The 18,838-nt window shown below is 42.4% G+C and overlaps 1 protein-coding gene and 1 long non-coding RNA gene across 2 annotated transcripts in view; both read left to right on the top strand.

The window, feature by feature from the left end:
• The window catches only part of LOC144340007 (uncharacterized), a 4,718-nt gene extending 998 nt beyond the window's left edge, over positions 1 to 3,720 (top strand). Inside the window, exons 2-3 of the long non-coding RNA XR_013415683.1 lie at positions 3,195 to 3,320; positions 3,627 to 3,720. This is a non-coding gene — a long non-coding RNA (uncharacterized LOC144340007). The remainder of the gene's footprint in view (positions 1 to 3,194; positions 3,321 to 3,626) is intronic.
• LOC144340208 (uncharacterized) overlaps positions 1 to 18,838 on the top strand; it is a 20,596-nt gene extending 1,758 nt beyond the window's left edge. Inside the window, exon 3 of the mRNA XM_077998193.1 lies at positions 16,185 to 18,838. Within this exon, the coding sequence (XP_077854319.1) occupies positions 16,185 to 16,224 (40 nt within the window). The 3' untranslated portion in view covers positions 16,225 to 18,838. The remainder of the gene's footprint in view (positions 1 to 16,184) is intronic.

Raw genomic sequence — 18,838 nt, 5'->3', positions numbered from 1 at the left:
TGTGCTTTCTAGGGCCTCTGTGTGTGTGTGTGTGTGTGTGTGTGTGTGTGTGTATTTAAATCTCTAAGCCCATGTTTGTGTGTTTTCTTCTGCCTGTATTTTTTTTTATTCTTTCAGGGAAACCTTGTGTTCTGTTAGTCTTGGAGGCTGAGGCTGAATGGTTTATGTCTGTGCCCCTCCAGTGACTTCAAAGAATGCCAAAAGTCTCTTGAGCGTGCGTGTGTGCATACACAGACACACACAAAGTAGGCATCCTTTGCCTCAGGGACAGAGATTTTTTATATTTTTGGTTGAGTCTGACCACCCCCCAAAGCCATTCACTACTCCAAGGGTTTCCATGGTGACAGAAGTCAAGTAAAATATTAATGGACTCCTTGCCTGTTTTGCTCTTAGGAATGCCATGGTCTACAGCCCAAACAGCTTGGTTATACCATTTCCAGATCACCGTGCCCATTTACTGTTGCCAATGATCCTGGTTCACTAGTTATTTTGAGGTGACTGTAGGATAGAATGTAATTAAGGAAGTATTAGCCTCTTCTCTAATACAGTCCTGAACAGCTTTATGTTCAAAGAGTATGCTACTTCTGCCGTGTTACTCTGAACGATTAAGTCTTAAACAGTTCAGCAGTTTTCAGCCCACTCTAAGCTGCCGTGGAGTGTGTGGGAAACAATAGGAAAAACTGGGATTAAGACTCAAAAATCTGGATTAAGAAGGGCACGCCCAGCGTGTGTCCTAGGCCCAGCAAAGGGGTAAGAACTGGGAGTACAGAAAGGCAAAAAGTTCAGACTGGGGCTGGCTCTACTTCTAGGCTAGAATACCAAACTCATTCCCAGGTATGAGAAGGCCTTTGATTTGTAACGAGTGAGTAGAGTAAACTTCTGATCTAGGGCAGAAGCTGTTGACCTCTGGGCCGGGCGCGGTGGCTCACATCTGTAATCCCGCGGTGGCTCACATCTGTAATCCCGCGGTGGCTCACATCTGTAATCCCGCGGTGGCTCACATCTGTAATCCCGCGGTGGCTCACATCTGTAATCCCAGCACTTTGGGAGGCCTTGGCTGGTGGATCACTAGAGGTCAGGAATTTGAGGCCAGCCTGGCCAAACATGGCGAAACCCCTTCTCTACTGAAAATGCAAAAATTAGCTGGGCGTGATTGTGGGCACCTGTATTCCCAGCTACTCGGGAGGCTGAGAATTATTTGAACCCAGGAGGCAGAGGTTGCAGTGAGCTGAGATTGCACCACTGCAGTCCAGCCTGGGTGACAGAGCGAGACTCTGTCTAAAAAAAAAAAAAAAACAGAAAATTGTTGACCTCTGGCATATTTCATGCTGCCTACGGTGGGTGGGCAATGGGGTCAGAGGTGCCAAAACTGCCTCCTGAACCAGCCTGGTTATTCTTTCTGCTTCCCTCCAGCTTCAATTGGTTCTTCTTGATTACATCTCTCTCTCTCTCTCTCTCTCTCTCTCTTTTTCTTCTCTGAACCTCAGGTCTCATCAACTTGACCTCTTCTTGTTCTGCCAGCTCTGACTTGTGAGCATATTTTGGTTTTTGAAGTCACAACCCTTGATTCTTGTGCACTTGTCCAGAGAGTTAGCACACAAGGCTTTTCCTGACTTTTCTACTAGTAGGAAAGTTACAACCGACCATTTAGGGAGTTTGCTCTTCCCAACAAGCCTGTTCCTGTCTGCAGGGTGTGTTTGCATGTGGAGGTCACTCTAGCTGTCCCAGGTATTCTTCCTTTACTTTGCAGACTATGGTTGTCAGCATTTTATTTTTATTTTTTCGTTTTCATTTCTTACTGCTTGGTCTTGGTGACTGGGTTTCTTAATCAGGCTTGTCATCCTATCCTGAGATTTTTATATTTTGTTTGGGCCTATATTTCCTCTATATAAAGGCCTAGAGAGGAGAGAGAAAGACGCAATGGAAAGAGAATGAGATTTAGATTCAGACGGGTAAATTTGAATCCTGCCTTCCATTTACTTCATGTGAAATCTTGGGCATATTTACCTTCCTGTGCTTTCTCTGAATCTTCCTACACTTCATTTCCCTAATGTCTTAAATGGGGATAATAGTATGTAATAATACCTACATCACTGGATTATTGTGGTGATTCAATAATGTCCTATATAAAAATCACTTTAGTATAAGTACCAGATGTGTAAAGGTGGTCAACCTGGGTTCGTTTCCTTTCCTAGCAGTTCCTGTCAGTGAGGCATGTTGAATGAATACATTTATAAGAACAAAGTGATAGGGGCTAGGAACAGTAAATAGATGCAAAATAAAGCTATTTTAAAATGAAAGCTGTATTAGTTGGGGCTGAATAAAAATAGCTTCTGGAACTTGAGACTACTGTAATTGACAATAACGCCTTTAAGATCAAGTTATAGGGCATGGGGAGAGGCAGGGAATGATCCTGTGTAGTCTAGGTATCAGGACTAAAGGAATGACAATGACCTTTTTTGAAGCAGGAACTCATCAGCGTTATCCCTGGGGCTGTCATTGTCCTGACTAGATAATGTCATGGTGCCACCATCCCACATTACTGGCTGCATTGTTCCCACGGTGAACTCTCTCTGACTCTCAGCTGGTCCAGTGCTAGTTCTTGGAACACTCCTAAGGCCTTTCTGCCTCTGCTTTTTGTCTGATCCTGTAACCGAACACCGAACCTTTCAAACTGATTTTTAACTCAGTTCTTGTCTTTTTTTTTTTTTTTTTTTTTTTGAGTCTCGCTCTGTTGCCAGGCTGGAGTGCAATGGTGCTATCTCAGCTCATGGTGACCTCTGTCTCCCAGGCTCAAGCGATTCTCCTGCCTGAGTCTCCTGAGTAGCTGGGATTACAGGCGCACGCCACCACACCAGCTAATTTTTGTATTTTTAGTAGAGATGAGGTTTCACCATGTTGGTCAGGCTGGTTTCGAACTCCTGACCTTGTGATCTACCTGCCTCAGCCTCCCAAAGTGCTGGGATTATAGGCGTGAGCCACTGTGCCTGGCCGCAGTTCTTCTGTTAATGGGGCTGACCGTGGTCTCTCCATTAGTCTCTGTTGAAGCCAGGCTGGCTTGGCCGTTGTGGTTCTTAGCTATCCTCTTCTATTCTAATTTTTATTTTATTTTATTTTATTTTATTTTATTTTATTTTATTTTATCTTATTTTATCTTATTTTATTTTATTTTGTTATTTTATGTTATTTTTCAGAGATGGAGTCTTGCTCTGTCCAGCCCAGGCTAGAATGCAGTGGCACGATTTAGGCTCACTGCAGCCTCCACCTCCTGTGTTCAAGTGATTTTCCTGCCTCAGCCTCCCCAGGAGCTGGGATTACAGGTGCGTGCCACCACACCCGGCTAATTTTGTGTTTTTAGTAGAGATGGAGTTTCACTATGTTGGCCAGGCTCGTCTTGAACTCTTGACCCCATGTGATTGGGATTACAGGCGCAAGCTGCCGCGCCCAGCCCATCCTCTTCTATTCTGATGAGCATAGTTTTATCTTCTATCCTTGGCTTCCCCTTACTTATTTTCTCAGTCTTTGCACATTGATTGGCATGAGCCTAAATTTAGTGCCATTCAAGGCATACATACTAATTGCCTCATTCATTTTTTCTTCTATTCATTTACTCTATGCATTCTTAGAAACCAGATATACGAAGACAAGATCTCCGCTTTCAAGAAGCTCTCAATCTGATTGAAGAAAGAAACAGGTAGCAAATAATGACAGCAGAGCACGGTAAATGTTATGTTGAGATGGACCCAAAGTACAATGGAAGCATAAAGGAGAGAATAAGTGGCACTGCTTGGGGAATCAGAGAAGCCTGAATGGATAAGGTGGATTATATATAGTTTTTTCTTTTTGAGATAGGGTCTCACTCTGTCACCTAGGCTGGAGTGCAGTGGGGTGATCATGGCTCACTGCAGCTTCAAACTCCTGGGCTCGGGTGATCCTCCCACCTCAGCCTCCTGGGGCTGGGAGTACACACGTGCACCACCATGCACACCTGGCTAATTTTTGGTATATTTTTGTAAAGACAGAGTTTTGTCATGTTACCCAGGCTAGTCTCAAACTCCTTGACTCAAGAAATTCACTCACCTCCGCCTCCCAAAGTGCTAGGATTACAGGTGTGAGCCAACGCGCCCAGCTAAGGTGAGATTTGAGTTGACTTGTCTTTTAAAAATATTCTGTTACTTGCTGGGCGCGGTGGCTCACGCCTTTAATCCCAGCACTTTGGGAGGCCAAGGCGGGCGGATCACGAGGCCAGGAGATTGAGACCATTCTGGCTAGCACAGTGAAACCCCATCTCTACTGAAAATACAAAAATAATTAGCCAGGCTTGGGAGGCTGAGGCAGGAGAATGGCATGAACCCAGGAGACAGAGCTTGCAGTGAGCCAAAATCGCACTACTGCACTCCAGCCTGGGCAACAGAGCGAGACTCCGTCTCAAAAAAAAAAAAAAAAAAAAAAAAAATTCTGTTACCTAGTAGAGAGGAGGATATATGAGAAGCATACCAACAGCTGAAGTGAAATATGCAAAAATACAAGCCTGAGCACCCTCTGTTCAGGGATGTGCAAATAGTGTGGGTTTAACATGAGATGTGGTGAAGAAATGGCAGAGAATGAAGTTGGAAGGGTAGTTGGGCAGCCAAATCATGAAAGGCCTTGTAGGCCATTCCTGCTACTGAGTTTGGACTTTATTCTTCTGGGGATGGGCCTCCTTGGAAGGGTTTCAAGCAAGGTCATGATGAGATCAGATTATAAGGTTAGATTAAAAAGAAAAGCTCTGGAGGCAGCGTAGAGAATGGACTGGCGTGGGTAGTGAAGTGGAGAGGCAAGGAAGGCAATCAGACAGCTATTGTAGCAATTAGATGGATATTGTAGACATGTAGGTAAGAAAAGAAGATGAACGAATGCAGGGGTGATGGGAAAATAAGCAGGGAATGGACTTTAGTATTGTGCTGACTGTTTTTTTGAAGATAAAATGATTGAGTCCGATTTTAAGAATTGGCTGTTGGAGGTGAATGAAATTATGTGCTCTCTGAATGCTTTCTCTGTCTGTGAGAGGACTCCTCGAGGAGTTCTGCTCTTGCTTTTGCAGGGGCTGCCTCTAGAGCTCTGTGTTTTATTCGCAGAAAGAAGCTTAACTATTCATACTTTACTACTTGCTTTGAATTTGCATTTCACAGCCTGGCACCCTTTTTTTCTCAAGGTAGCTACTTTGCTTTCAAGATTTGGAGGCCTACTGGCTAGATAAACACCTGAAAGAGCCTTGCCTGGGAGTTTAGTCACAGCTGTCATCGTTTGTGTCCAGGAGCCATGGGCTTCAGCTTGCCTGGTTTAGTCGGGACTACCCATTTTTCTTTTTTTTAATCAGTAGTGGTAAGATGGGTGGTTCTGGGAAGGATTACCAAGGAAATAATCTGTTTTGCTTGTAAAAGGAATGTTTCTGTTAATTCAGACGTTTAGAAATTCACTCATTCTCAGAGATATTAAGTCATGAGTATAGGAAAAGGATGGGAGTTTAAGAAGCGAAAGAGACCACCTCAACCTGAATGAATGAATGGTGTATTTTTAATAATTCACAATTGTGTTCACTTGTGAATTATTAATAACATATATAACAACTAAGTGTGCAGAGGGTCTCAAAGTGTAGTTTGTGGATGCATGGGTGATCTGGCTGTGACATCTCATCTGCCACACCATAGATCAAAGTGTAGTTTGTGGTACACCTGCACTGGAGTCTCTAATTCACTTTGTGAATCTTTTTTTTTTTTTTTTTTTTTTTTAGATGGAGTCTCACTCTGTTGCCCAGGCTGGAGTGCAGTGGCATGATCTTGGCTCACTGCAACCTCCGCCTCCTGGGTTCAGGCAATTCTCTGCCTCAGCCTCCTAAGTAGCTGGGATTTGCAGGCGCCCGCCACCACGCCTGGCTATTTTTTTTGTATTTTTAGTAGAGGTGGGGTTTCACCATACTGGCCAGGCTGGTCTTGAACTCCTGACCTCGTGATCCACCTGCCTCGGCCTCCCACGGGTCATTCTTAAGCACAGTATAAAGCTTAGGACTCAGGATGTTCCAGCTTGTATAGAAGGAAGAAGTACATAGGACTGCAATGCCTGCTTTAAGGATATTAGGGAAACAAGAAAAGAAAGTTTTGTGCCAGGCCACTGGGTGTAAAGTTTTATGACCCGAGGATGGAAGGAAATTAGAAACAAGGATTGTAAGGCCAACAGGGAGAAAAGCAGAGCGAGTATTCAACAATTTCTTTAGACAGTACGTGTAATCGGTTATAGTTTAACACTGGACATGCATGTGTGATGTAATTTTTGAAGTTATGAAAGTGTAAGCTATCTTTTGTTCCGAGTTTACCCCTGGATGCTGTGGGCAATGAGGGATGGGCCTGGTGCAATGAAGAAGTAAATTGCTGCACAGCACGGTGCCTCAGGCCTGGAGCTCTTCACATCCTTTAGAGCTGGATTAAGAGATGCTGTGTTAGCTCGAGCAAAGGTCACTAGGATTCTTTGGGTTAAATTTTGTTTTTTTAATCCACATATTCTTGTAGTTCATTGAACTTCTTTAAGAGGAGGAAAGCCCAACTTGGGGTCAGTCAATGGTATAGTAAATATTTGTTCGAGTTCTGAAATGGACTATCATTTTAAAGAGTTGATTAGCAAAGTTTAAATGCTTGATATTCTCCATGGTTTGTGTCTGTGGGAGATGTTTGGTGGAATGGTCAGGAGGGAGAGAGGGAAAGAGTGCCACTGCCTTCAAAAACAAAAAAAAAAAAGAACAGCCCCGGCTGGGTGTGGTGGCTCATGCCTGTAATCCCAGCACTTTGGCAGGCCAAGGTGGGCGGATCACCTGAGGTCTGGAGCTCAAGACCAGCCTGGCCAACATGGTGAAACCCTGTCTCTACTAAGAAAAATACAAAAATTAGCCAGGCGCAGTGGCTTGCATCTGTAATTGCAGCTACTCGGGAGGCTGAGACAGGAGAATTGCTTGAACCTGGGAGGTGGAGACTGCAGTGAGCTGAGATTGCACCACTGCACTTCAGCCTGGGCAACAAAACAAGACTCCATTTCAAAAAAAGAACAGCCTCTTACCAGCTCTGCTGGGTTCTGCATGAATAGTTTGCCTACCCTGATGTCAAGGAGCTCACAGTGTAATGGACGTGACAGATGAACAACAATATTGAAGTGCAGTGCACTTTATGCTAGAGTTGCCATGGGAGTTTGGAGGAGGGAAAGATGATCTTGTCGGTGAGTTTATAAACCAGTGCCAAAGTGTTGATGCAGTTACACCAGCGCTCTTCCTAGGTCTCTAGACTAGAGGCTCATGTTTCTCGAATCTCCTATACAAAGACATTTTTAACTTGAGTGCATATATCATAGAAAAATATGTATGCTTCCAAATCTCATTCAATTGAACATCTCCAAAATGTCTGGTAAATGATGTCTGAAAATGCCTGGGTCCTCCCGGAGGCTGGTTATAGCTATGGTGAGGTGCTGCAGTCTTAAGAGAGAGTGGGTCCTTGCCTGCCTGTCCTATGGCAAGCAATCCCTGGAAGCACCGTTAATCAGGTTGTCTTGCTTTTTGTCTTTTGAAATGTTTGGATTTGGGATGTTTTGGAAATTTCCCCATCCAAAATTTTTGGAAGATAGGGATGGAGATGGGAACGATCCCTGTCCCTTAGTTTTTTTTTTTTTGAGACAGGGTCTCGTGTTGTTGCCTTGACTGGAGTGCAGTGGTGCTATCACACCTTACTGCAGTCTTCAACTTCCAGGCTCAAGCGATCCTCCCACCTCAGCCTTGTGAGTAGCTGGGACTACAGGTGCACACCACCATGCCTGGCTAATTTTTGTATTGTTTTATAGAAACGAGGGTCCCACTTTGTTTCCCAGGCTGGTCTCAAACTCCTGGGGTCAAGTGATCCACCTGCCTCAGCCTCCCAAAGTGCTGGCAGGATTACAGGCGTGAGCCACTGTGCTCAGCCAATTCATGTTGTTTTGAGATGGAGTCTCGCTCTGTCACCCAGGCTAGAGTGCAGTGGCGTGATCTCGGCTCACTGCGAGCTCCACCTCCCTGGTTCATGCCATTCTCCTGCCTCAGCCTCCTGAGTAGCTGGGACTACAGGCGCCTGCTACCACGCCCGGCTAATTTTTTGTATTTTTAGTAGAGACGGGGTTTCACCATGTTAACCATGATGGTCTCGATCTCCTGACCTCGTGATCTGCCCGCCTCAGCCTCCCAAAGTGCTGGGATTACAGGCGTGAGCCACCGTGCCCAGCCCAATTCCTGTTCTTAAGGAGACTATAACCAGTACGTTTCATTTAATGGAGTTCTGGCTCTACTGTAATTGTTACCAGAAAGAGGTTCTGAACCCAACCCCAAGGGAGTGTTCATGGGCCTCGCACAAGAACGAATTCGGGGCAAGCCCGGAAGGTGGAAGCAAATTTATTAAGAAAACAAAGGAATAAAAGAATGGGCTGTTCAACTGAGTATACTTACAGTTATTTCTTCATTATATGCTAAAAAAGGTGTGGATTACTCATGAGTGTTCCAAGAAAGGGCCAGGCAGTTCCCAGAACTGAGGGTTCCTTTCCACTTTAGACCCTACTGGGTCTAAAGTCCAGACACTGCCTGGCATTTTTAAGCTGTCATGGCACTGGTGGGAGTGTCTTTTAGCATGCTAATGAATTATAAGTAGCGTATAATGAGCAGTAAGGATGACCAGTCACTTTCATCACTATTTTGGATTTGGTGGGTTTTGGCTGGTGTCTTTACTGTATCCTGTTTTATCAGCAAGGTCCTTGTGACTTGTATCTTGTGCCGACCCCATATCTCATCCTGTGACTAAGAACGCCTAACCTCCTGGGAATGTAGCCCTGTAGGTCTCAGCTTTATTTTACCAAGTCGCTATTTATGATGGAGTCCCTCTGGTTTGAACACTTCTGACACAGTGGCTCCCAAACCTGGCAAATCAGCAAAATTTCCTTAAGAAAAAACTATCTGTTTATCTGTCTGTCTGTCTGTCTGTCTATCTATCTATCTATCTATCTATCTATCTATCTATCTATGAGACAGGGTCTTGCTACGTCACTTAGGCTGGAGTGCAGTGGCATGATCATAGCTCACTGCATCCTTGAACTCCTGGACTCAAGCCATCCTCTCGCCTCAGCCTCCCTAGTAGCTGGGACTACAGGTATACACCAGCATGCACAGCTAATTTTTAAATTTTTTGTAGAGATGGAGTCTCACTACCCTCTATTTTCCCAGACTGATTTTGAACTCCTGGCCTCAAGGGATCCTCCTCCCTCGGCTTCCCTAGGTGCTGGGATTACAAGCATGAGTCACTGGGTCTGACTGTTGTTTGTTTTTAAGATGATTATGATTAGGGTGAGAAGCCAGGTTTAGGAATCCTGATAGAAAAGCAGTGGTTCTTTAGCGGAGGCTTCCATCATAATAATCTAATCATCATTTTGAATTTGCCATTGCCCTAAACCCATGGAGTTTTAATTCTGTAGGTTTGGGGTCAAGCAGAAGTATTTCAAAATAGCTCCTTGCTGATTTGGATGCATAATAATAGTGGAAACCCTCTGATGCACAGCAGTGATTTTTAAACACCTTTTATCCTACCTCCTGTCAATAAACAATTTTTGAGCAGGCACTCCTCAGTATATGCATGTTTTATTTATTTATGAATTATATATGTGTAATTCTGTATGATATGCAAACACACATGTTTTGAAATAATGAGGTAAGAATAAATGTAATTGAAAGTTTTAATATTTTTATCTCGTTCCGCCAGTGGATACACTGAGGACCCCATTGTGTAGAACACTGAGAGAAAGAACAGGGCCAGTGGTTCCATAATTGACCCCAACTCTTATTTAGATGCTACTGTCACAGGTAGCTGTCTGAAACAGAATCACCTGTTCCCACCCCAACCAAAGCACTCCTACTCCATTCTTTACTTTACGCAATCATTCAACTCATGTGTAGGTTTAGCAGACCGAATTCCCAAATCCCAAATCCAAAATGCTCCAAATTGTGAAATATGATACTCAAAGGAAGTGTTCATTGGAACATGTGACATTTGGGATTTTTGGATTTGGGATGCTCAACTGATTAAGTACCTGCAAATATTCCCAAATCCAAAAAAAATCCAAAATCCACAACACTTCTGGTCCCAGGCATTTCATATAAGGGATACTCAACCCACATTGTGCAAAGCGTTGAATGAGGAGCTAGGGATATAGTTGTGCACGTGGTCCTTGATCTCAAGGACCTAGATTATGCCTGCATAAACATTAAACAAATGATTACTTAATATTCCATTACTATAATTTTGATGGATGCTAAAAAGTGTGAACTCAAAAGTACCTGAGACAAGTCTCAAAGAAAGTTTAGAAAGTTTATTTTGCCAAAGTTAAGGATGCGCCCATGACACGGTCTCAGGCGGTTCTGATGACGTGCCCAAGGTGGTCAGGGTACAGCTTGCTTTTATACACTTTGGGGAGACATAATACATCAACCAATACATGTAAGGTTTACATTGGTTCAATCTGGAAGGATGGGTACAATTTGAGGGTGGGCGTAGGAGGGCTTGCAGGTCATAGGTAGATTTATAAATTTTCTGATTAGTAACTGGACAAAATAATTATCATCAATAGAAAGGAATGTCTGGGATATGTTAAGGGGTTGTGGAGACCAAGGTATTATCATGTAGACGAAGCTTCTGAGTAGCAGGTTTCAGAGAGAATAGATGGTAAATGTTTCTTATCAGACCTTAGGTCTGTGTTGGTGTTAATGCCGGTCAGCTTTTCCTTGAATTCCAAAAAAGAGGAGGGCATAATGAGGCATGTCTGACTCCCACTTCCATCATGGCCTGAAACAGTTTTGCAGCTTAACTTTGGAATGCCCTTGGCCTAGAGGAGGGGTCCTTTCAGATGGTTAGGAGGCCTTAGATTTTTATTTTTGATTTCTGAATATATATATTATATAGTATATATTATAGCATATATTATATTATATATAGTATGTATTATATACTATATATTATATTACTATATATTAGTGCTTTCTAAACTTTCTTTGAGACTTGTCTCAGGTACTTTTGAGTTCACACTTTTTAGCATCCATCAAAATTGTAGTTTTATATATATATATAACCTGAGACCTGAAATGACCTCTTCTGGAGGGTTGAGAAATCTGTAATTTGGAGGTAGGAGTGTCATTGAAGGAAAGCTAGAGAATTTCAGATCTGGAGGACAGAGGTGGAAATACCATAGCACAAGATGAAACTGAAGATGTGAGCAGAGACCAGGGATCATGTGGGCCTGGTAGACCATATTAAGGAATTTGATCTTTATTTTGAGGGCAAGGTAATCCATTGAAGGATCTAAGGGAGAGTGACAGGGCCAGATTTGCATCTCAAAAAGATCACTTAAAGGTGCAGCAAGTTGTATCAGTTCTTTCCCTTCTTTCTCTTTTTGAGATAGGGTCTCATTCTGTCACCCAGGCTGGAGTGCAGTGACCTGATCATGGCCTACTGCTGCCTCAACCTCCTGGGCTAAAGCTATCCTTCCACCTTGGCCTCCCAAATAGCTGGGACTACGGGCATGCACCACCACACCTGGCTCATTTTAAAATTTTTTGTAGACCTGGAGTCTCACTGTGTTGCACAGACTGCTCTCAAACTCCAGGGCTCAAGTGATCCTCCTACCTCAGCCTCCCAAGGTGCTGGGATGTAGGTATGAGCCACTACACCCAGCCTATTCTCTCCTTTCTTATCTTTTGCTTGTATTTAGAAACCTTTGCTTTTACAGTTGCCCTCAGATTACACTCCCCTTTTCCCTACTTTCTATAAACTCTAACAAGTCCTCCAAGATCCATCTCTGTTGTCACCTTCTTGGTGAAGCCTTTTCTTATTCTCTTCTCCAAACATCCACACCCTTTAGAGCTAAACTAATCTATGTGTGTGTGTGTGTGTGTGTGTGTGTGTTTGTGTATAAATTTATGTGGTATATGTGCTGCTGAAGCGAGCACTAGAGCTAATCTCTATAAAGGCACTTTGTAGGTTTTATTACAATTTACCTATTTTGGTAAATTGGGGGAGGGCAGATGCAGAAAATAGAATTACTTGAAGTCTTCATGCACACTATCGTTTGGTTTCTTTGGTTTGTTCAAGGCTTCTGCCTTATTTTACTTATTCCTTTCTTCTTGTAACAAATTCTGTACTGTTTGTATGTGTTTTTAATTTACATAAATACTGTCTTCTATCGACTTTGCATTTTTTACTTTTTAAAATTAGGATGAGTTTTAAACATCTACTCATTTTCCTTTGTGTATCTGTAGTCTTTTGCTTCTAACCAGTGCTTGGTGTTCCACAGTCTGAATTCATCATATTTTACCTATCCTCACTTTCAGTGGTGGCCACCGAAATCCTTTCACCTTCCCTGTATCACAAGCAATGCTGTGATGAGCAGCCTTGTATACATCCTTTACGGACCTGTGTGAGAATTTCTTTGGGATATGAACATCCAGGATTGGAATTCTGGGGTTGGAAAGCGATGGTGTGCTTATTTAGCCAAATCCTGGCTATTGCTCACTAGACTGGCTGCACGGACTGTGTGTTCATTATGGTGCAAGAGTCTCTGTAGCCCCATGTCCCCACCAACACTGGGCATATTTTGATCAGTTGAGTAGCTTCAAAGCAGTATTTCACTGCTGTTTAATTTTCATTTCTCTAGTTACTAGTGGGTTGAGGATCTCAGTAAATTTGTTGTCATGTTATTATTCACATTGCCTATCATGCCTTTGTCTACTTTTGTGTTGAGTTACTCTCATTTTCTTGTTACCTTGCAAAACTTTCTTGTATCCTTGCAAAACTTTCTTTTGCCTTGCAGAAGCTGAGGTGGAAGGATGGCTTGAGCTGAGGAGGTTGAGGCTGCCGTGAGCCATGATCATGTCATGATCAATGTACTCATGTCATGGTGAATTCATGTACTCCAGCCTGGGTGACAGAAGGAGACCCTATCTCAAAAAGAAAAAGAAAAAGAAGAGAAAGAGTAGACACAATTTGCTGCACCCTTAGGTGATCTTTTTGAGATGCAGATCTGGCCCTGTCGCTTGTATAATCTCAATCTTGGTTGTCTGGGAGTTTTAGATATTGAAAACACTGTCTCCTAGTAAGCTGAACAGAAACGTGTAACAATTTTGCCACACACTAATTCTTCTATATTATCTTAACGGCTTTATTTTCCATCCTGAGTCTATTTAGTCTAATGATATTGAGTAGATACTTAATTATGTCAGTTTATTATTATGTCAGTTTTTAAACTCCAATTTTCATCTTTTCTTGATTTATGCTACCAACTTTATTATGTATTACATTCTTAGAAGTAGATCGGTCTGTTTCTGTCGCTTGCTCTCTGTTCTGTTCTACTTGTCCATTTAAATGTTCTTGCTTGAAATTGTTTCTAGGACAGTGGCTTTGTAGTACATCTATAGATTTGGTTGGGACATTCCCTCCCCTACCTCTACTCTACTCCTCTTTCTCGACATTTATTTAGTTATTTGTGGACCTTTATTGTTCCATGTAGATTATAGAGGTTTTCAGAGATCCTCAGAAAACCCAGCTGAAATCTTACTTGAGGTTAATTTGGGGGAGAATTGAGATTTTATGATAATAAACCATCCTTCCCAAAAGTATAGAGTGTTTCCCCAATTATTCTTCTAATCTTATATGTTCTTTAGACTAATTTAAAACTTTTTCTTTATGTTTTTTATTAAATAAGGTTATCAGTACTTTATATTATGCTATTGTGAATTAAATCTTATTTTTCAATTCTGTTTTTCTAGTGAGTTTTCCTTGTCTAGAGAAATGTGCTTGATTTTAATTTATTCACTATGCTGTGTTTCTCAAGAGCAGAGGCTGTATCTTTTGTCTCTGTATTCCCAGTGTTTAAAACATCACATGGTAACTGATCAATGAATGCTTGTTGAATGAATGAATGAATGAGCAGGATACATAAAGCAGAATGGGCTGCTCTGATATTTGGGTCCATACAGACTTCATGGCAACATCCACGACGGTTCCAGTAGACACCCCACCACAAGGACCAAGGGAAGGGGCAGCCTGTTCCTTTACATGACTATCTTCCTGGGTGTGATCCATTAATTCCCCCAAGTGGTTCAATTAGCCTTAGTTGGTACCCTCCCCAGTTTTCCTCATACCACATAGATGTTTTTGAACATAGCTTGCTATTTACTATGGCTTCTTCTGGACACCCACTCTTAGCTCAAATTTACACATCCATTTTGGAAGCCTTCATTGCCAGACTGGTGGTCAGACTAAAAAGCTTGACTTGGCTCTCCTAGCCATAGTTACGAAGTACCATAGGATTGGTTGTCTTCCTGGTACTTTCTTCTCCTCAGAAATGAAGCAAGCACTTAGACCTGTTAACTGCTGATGAGCCCAGCTTGGATCCCTAAAAGCGGAAAAGAGAATTTGAATACCAAGACCCAGCTACCCTTAGGACTGGAGCAAGATGGGACACATAGGTATAGGTGCTCTTGGTAATGTTAGACAAAGGCAAAGGCAACACACAAAGGAAAGTTAGGCTTTTAAAATGAGAGTTCATTTATTTTACAAAAATTGTACTGAGTGCAATATAAAGGCCTTTCACAGTCTAACTCCTGCCTTCATTCCCAGGCTCCCCTTTGGTCACTATCTTTTTCTGTCTCTACCATACATGCTTTGTGCTCAAGCCATACCTGATTGTTTGTCACACCATTATATGCCAATTCTTTTTTTATTCCTGGATCTTGCTAGACAGTATTCTCTGTGTCTAAAATGCTCTTCCTACCTTTCTCTGTCTATTTATCAAACCTCTTAATTCTTTTCAATGATGAATTCATGTTACCTTGTCTCTGAAACCTTTCCTGACTTCTCCAAATAGAATGGTTATCTTTCATTCTGTGGCACCTTAACATATTCAATATAGCCTTCTGTTAGTACATTTTTAATGCTGTGATATTGTAACATTTATTTTTATTTTCTTATCTGCTTATTTTCCATTGCAAGCTTCTTAGGATTTGGTACCGTATATTCTCTATCTTTGTGACTCAAAGCTGAGCATAGCTTCTAGCATGGAGTAGGCGATCAGTTAGCAAATAATTGACTAAGATGAACAAATAATTGAGTAAGTTCACCATGAAGAGAATGAGATTTTGAGCCTATACTGGTCATGTGGTTCTAGAAAAGGAAATAATATTTCTATTCATCTGTAAATTTATATATATATTTGCTCAGTTGTAAAGTTGTTATATTAGTCATCTTGGGTTGCTGTAACCAAATCCCATAGGCTGGTTGGCTCAAACAACAGACACTTATTTCTCACGGTTCTGGAGGCTAGTAAGTCCAAGATCAAGATACCAATAGATTTGACTCATGATGGGAGCTCTCTTCCTGGCTTACAGATGGCTGCCTTCTCATATTCTGCAGAGAAGAAGGTCTAGTGTCTCTTCCTCTAGTTATAAGGGCACTAATCTATCAAGGGAGATCTACCCTTCTGACCTCATCTAAGCACAGTTATTTTCCAAAGGCCCCACCTCCCAATACCATTGCATTGAGGTTAGAGCTTCCTATATGGATGGGAGGGTGGAGGAAAGGACACAAACATTCAGTTTATAACATGTCTTATAAAATATTATGAATCTGGTTAAAGTATTTTCAAAGAAGTGTTCTAACTATGGAGACCAGATGAGTGAACAATGAATCTTGCCATAAATATGAGAGCAGAGAAACAATGACTGTCCCTGATATGATTTGGCTGTGTCCTCACCCAAATCTCAACTTGAATTGTATCTCCCAGAATTCCCATGTGTCATGGGAGGGACCCACAGGGAGGTAATTGAATCTGATATGCTCTTCCTATCTTTCTCTGCTTATTTACCAAACCTCTACCAAATCATTCTTTTCAATGAGTGATTCAATGATGAATTCCCATGCTATTCTCATGATAGTGAATTAAGCTCACAAGATCTGATGGGTTTATCAGCAGTTTCTGCTTTTGCTTCTCTTTCATTTTCTCTTGCCGTCACCATGTAAGAAGTGCCTTTTGCCTCCCACCATGATTCTGAGGCCTCCCCAGCCATGTGCAACTGTAAGTCCAATTAAACCTCTTTTTCTTCCCAGTGTCGGATATGTCATTATCAGCAGTATGAAAATGGACTAATACAGTAAATTGGTACACGTAGAGTGGGACACTGCTAAAAAGATACCTGAAAATGTGGAAGCAACTTTGGAACTGGCTAACAAGCAGAGGCTGAAACAGTTTGGAGGGCTCAGAAGAAGACAAGAAAGTGTGGAAAAGTTTGGAACTTCCTAAAGACTTGTTGAATGGCTTTGACAAAAATGCTGATAATGATAAGGACAGTAAGGTCCAGGCTGATGTAGTCTCAGATGGAGATGAGGAACTTGTAGGGAACCGGAGCAAAGATGATTGTTGTTATGTTTTAGCAAAGAGACTGGTGGCATTTTGCCCCTGCCATAGAAATTTGTGGAACTTTGAACTTGAGAGAGATGATTTAGTGTATCTGGCGGAAGAAATTTCTAAGCAGCAAAGCATTCAAGAGGTGACTTCGGTGCTGTTAAAAGCATTTTGTTTTAAAAGGGAAACAGCATAAAAGTTTGGAAAATTTGCAGCCAGTTAATGCAGCAGAAGAGACAAACCTATTTTTTTGAGGAGAAATTCAAGCTGGCTGCAGAAATTTGCATAAGTAACTGGGAGCTGAATGTTAATCTCCAAGACATTGGGGAAAATGTCTCCAGGGCATGTCATAGGTCTTCATGGCAGCCCCTCCCATCACAGACCCTGAAGACTAGGAGGAAAAAATGGCTTTGTGGGCCAGGCCCAGGGTCCCCATGCTGTGTGCAGCCTAGGGACTTGGTGCCCTGCATCCCAGCTGCTCCAGCCATTGCTAAAAGGGGCCAAGGTACAGCTCTGCCCATGGTTTCAGAAGGTGCAAGCACCAAACCTTGGCAGCTTACGTGTGGTGTTGAGCCTGCAGGTGCATGGAAGTCAAGAATTGAGGTTTGGGAACCTCCATCTAGAGTTCAGAAGATATATGGAATCACTTGGATGCCCAGGCAAAAGTTTGCTTCAGGGGCAGGGCCCTCATGGAGAATCTCTGCTAGGGTACTGTGAAGGGAAATGTGGGCTCAGAGCCCCCACACAGAATCCCTACTAGGGCACCGCCTAGTGGAGCTGTGCGAAGAGGGCCACCATTCTCTAAACCCCAGAATGGTAGATCCACCGACAGCTTGTGCCGTGCACCTGGAAAAGCCACAGATCCTCAACAGCAGCCTGTGAGAGCAACCAGGACAGGGGGCTGTACCCTGTGAAGCCACAGGGGCAGAGCTGCCCAAGATTATGGGAACCTACCTCTTGCATCAGCGTGACCTGGATATGAGACATGGAGTCGGAGGAGATCATTTTGGAACGTTATAATTTGACGGCCCTGCTGGATTTTGGATTGGCATGGGGCCTGTAACCCCTTTGTTTTGGCCAGCTTCTCCCATTTGCAACGGCTGTATTTACCCAATACCTGTACCCCCATTGTATGTAGGAAGTAACTAGCTTGCTTTTGATTTTACAGGATCATGGGTAGAAGGGACTTGCCTTGTCTCAGATGAGACTTTGGACTATGGACTTTTGGGTTAATGCTGAGATGAGTTAAGACTTTGGGGGACTGTTTGGAAGGCATGATTGGTTTTGAAATGTGAGAACATGAGATTTGGAGGAGTCGGGGCAGAATGATATGGTTTGGCTGTGCCCCCACCCACATCTCAACTTGAATCGTTATCTCCCAGAATTCCCAGGTGTTGTGGGAGGGACCCAGGGGGAGGTAATTGAATCATGGGGGCCGGCCTTTCCCATGCTATTCTTGTGATAGTGAATAAGTCTTAGGAGATCTGATGGGTTTATCAGGGGTTTCTGCTTTTGCTTCTCTCTCATTTTCTCTTGCCGCTGCCATGTAAGAAGTGCCTTTTGCCTCCTACCGTGATTCTGAGTCCTCCCCAGCCACATGCAACTGTAAGTCCAATCAAACCTCTTTTTCTCTCCAGTCTCAGGTATGTCTTTTTCAGCAGTGTGAAAATGGACTAATACAATCACCCTCGTCTTTGTTCTCCTTTCTATTTCATCTCTAACTTTTTATGGCATTTGGGGGGTGCTATTCATTGCAAAAGTTAGGGACTCACTAATTCCACTACTCACTGCATATCAAGGTAATCTGTCAAGGTTTGGTTTTATATAAGAAACAAATGAGTCTCCAGAATATCCAAGTTAACATTATTCAATAAAGGGAGGCAGTCATTACCCTTTAACCTCTGAAAGAAAACTGCAGGTAGGCATCAAACTAACCCTGAGATAGGAGAGAGTAGAAATTCCCACACCCAGTGAATTGTAGGACATTAGGTAATTATTGGTGGGAAGTATATTTGAGTGGGAAACTGAATTTCAACTGACTTTTATCCTTGAAGATGGTGCTTCTGTTTTCTCAAGTTAGAAGGTTATGGAAATTGCATCTGAACAACAAGTTGTATTAGCATAAGTTCTAGAATAAACTGAGAAAGCAAGGCTAGTCTGAGGAAAATTTATACCGCTCACACTTCCCTTCTGAATTGGAGAATAGAATTGAATAGCAAAATTGTAACCTACCTTTCAAAGATGTATTATAAAGTATATTTTGTGAACTTTTATACCTTCTGTTCTTATTTTTCTATTGCCCTATTTTAAAATCTGTCTTGAATTTATTTTATTAAATGTATGTGTCTCTGTGTATATA

The sequence above is a fragment of the Macaca mulatta genome, chromosome 3 (genome assembly GCF_049350105.2).
Source record: "Macaca mulatta isolate MMU2019108-1 chromosome 3, T2T-MMU8v2.0, whole genome shotgun sequence".
Lineage (NCBI taxonomy): Eukaryota > Metazoa > Chordata > Mammalia > Primates > Cercopithecidae > Macaca > Macaca mulatta.
Note: the sequence above shows the minus strand (reverse complement) of the source record. Positions and strands in the feature narration are given on the sequence as shown.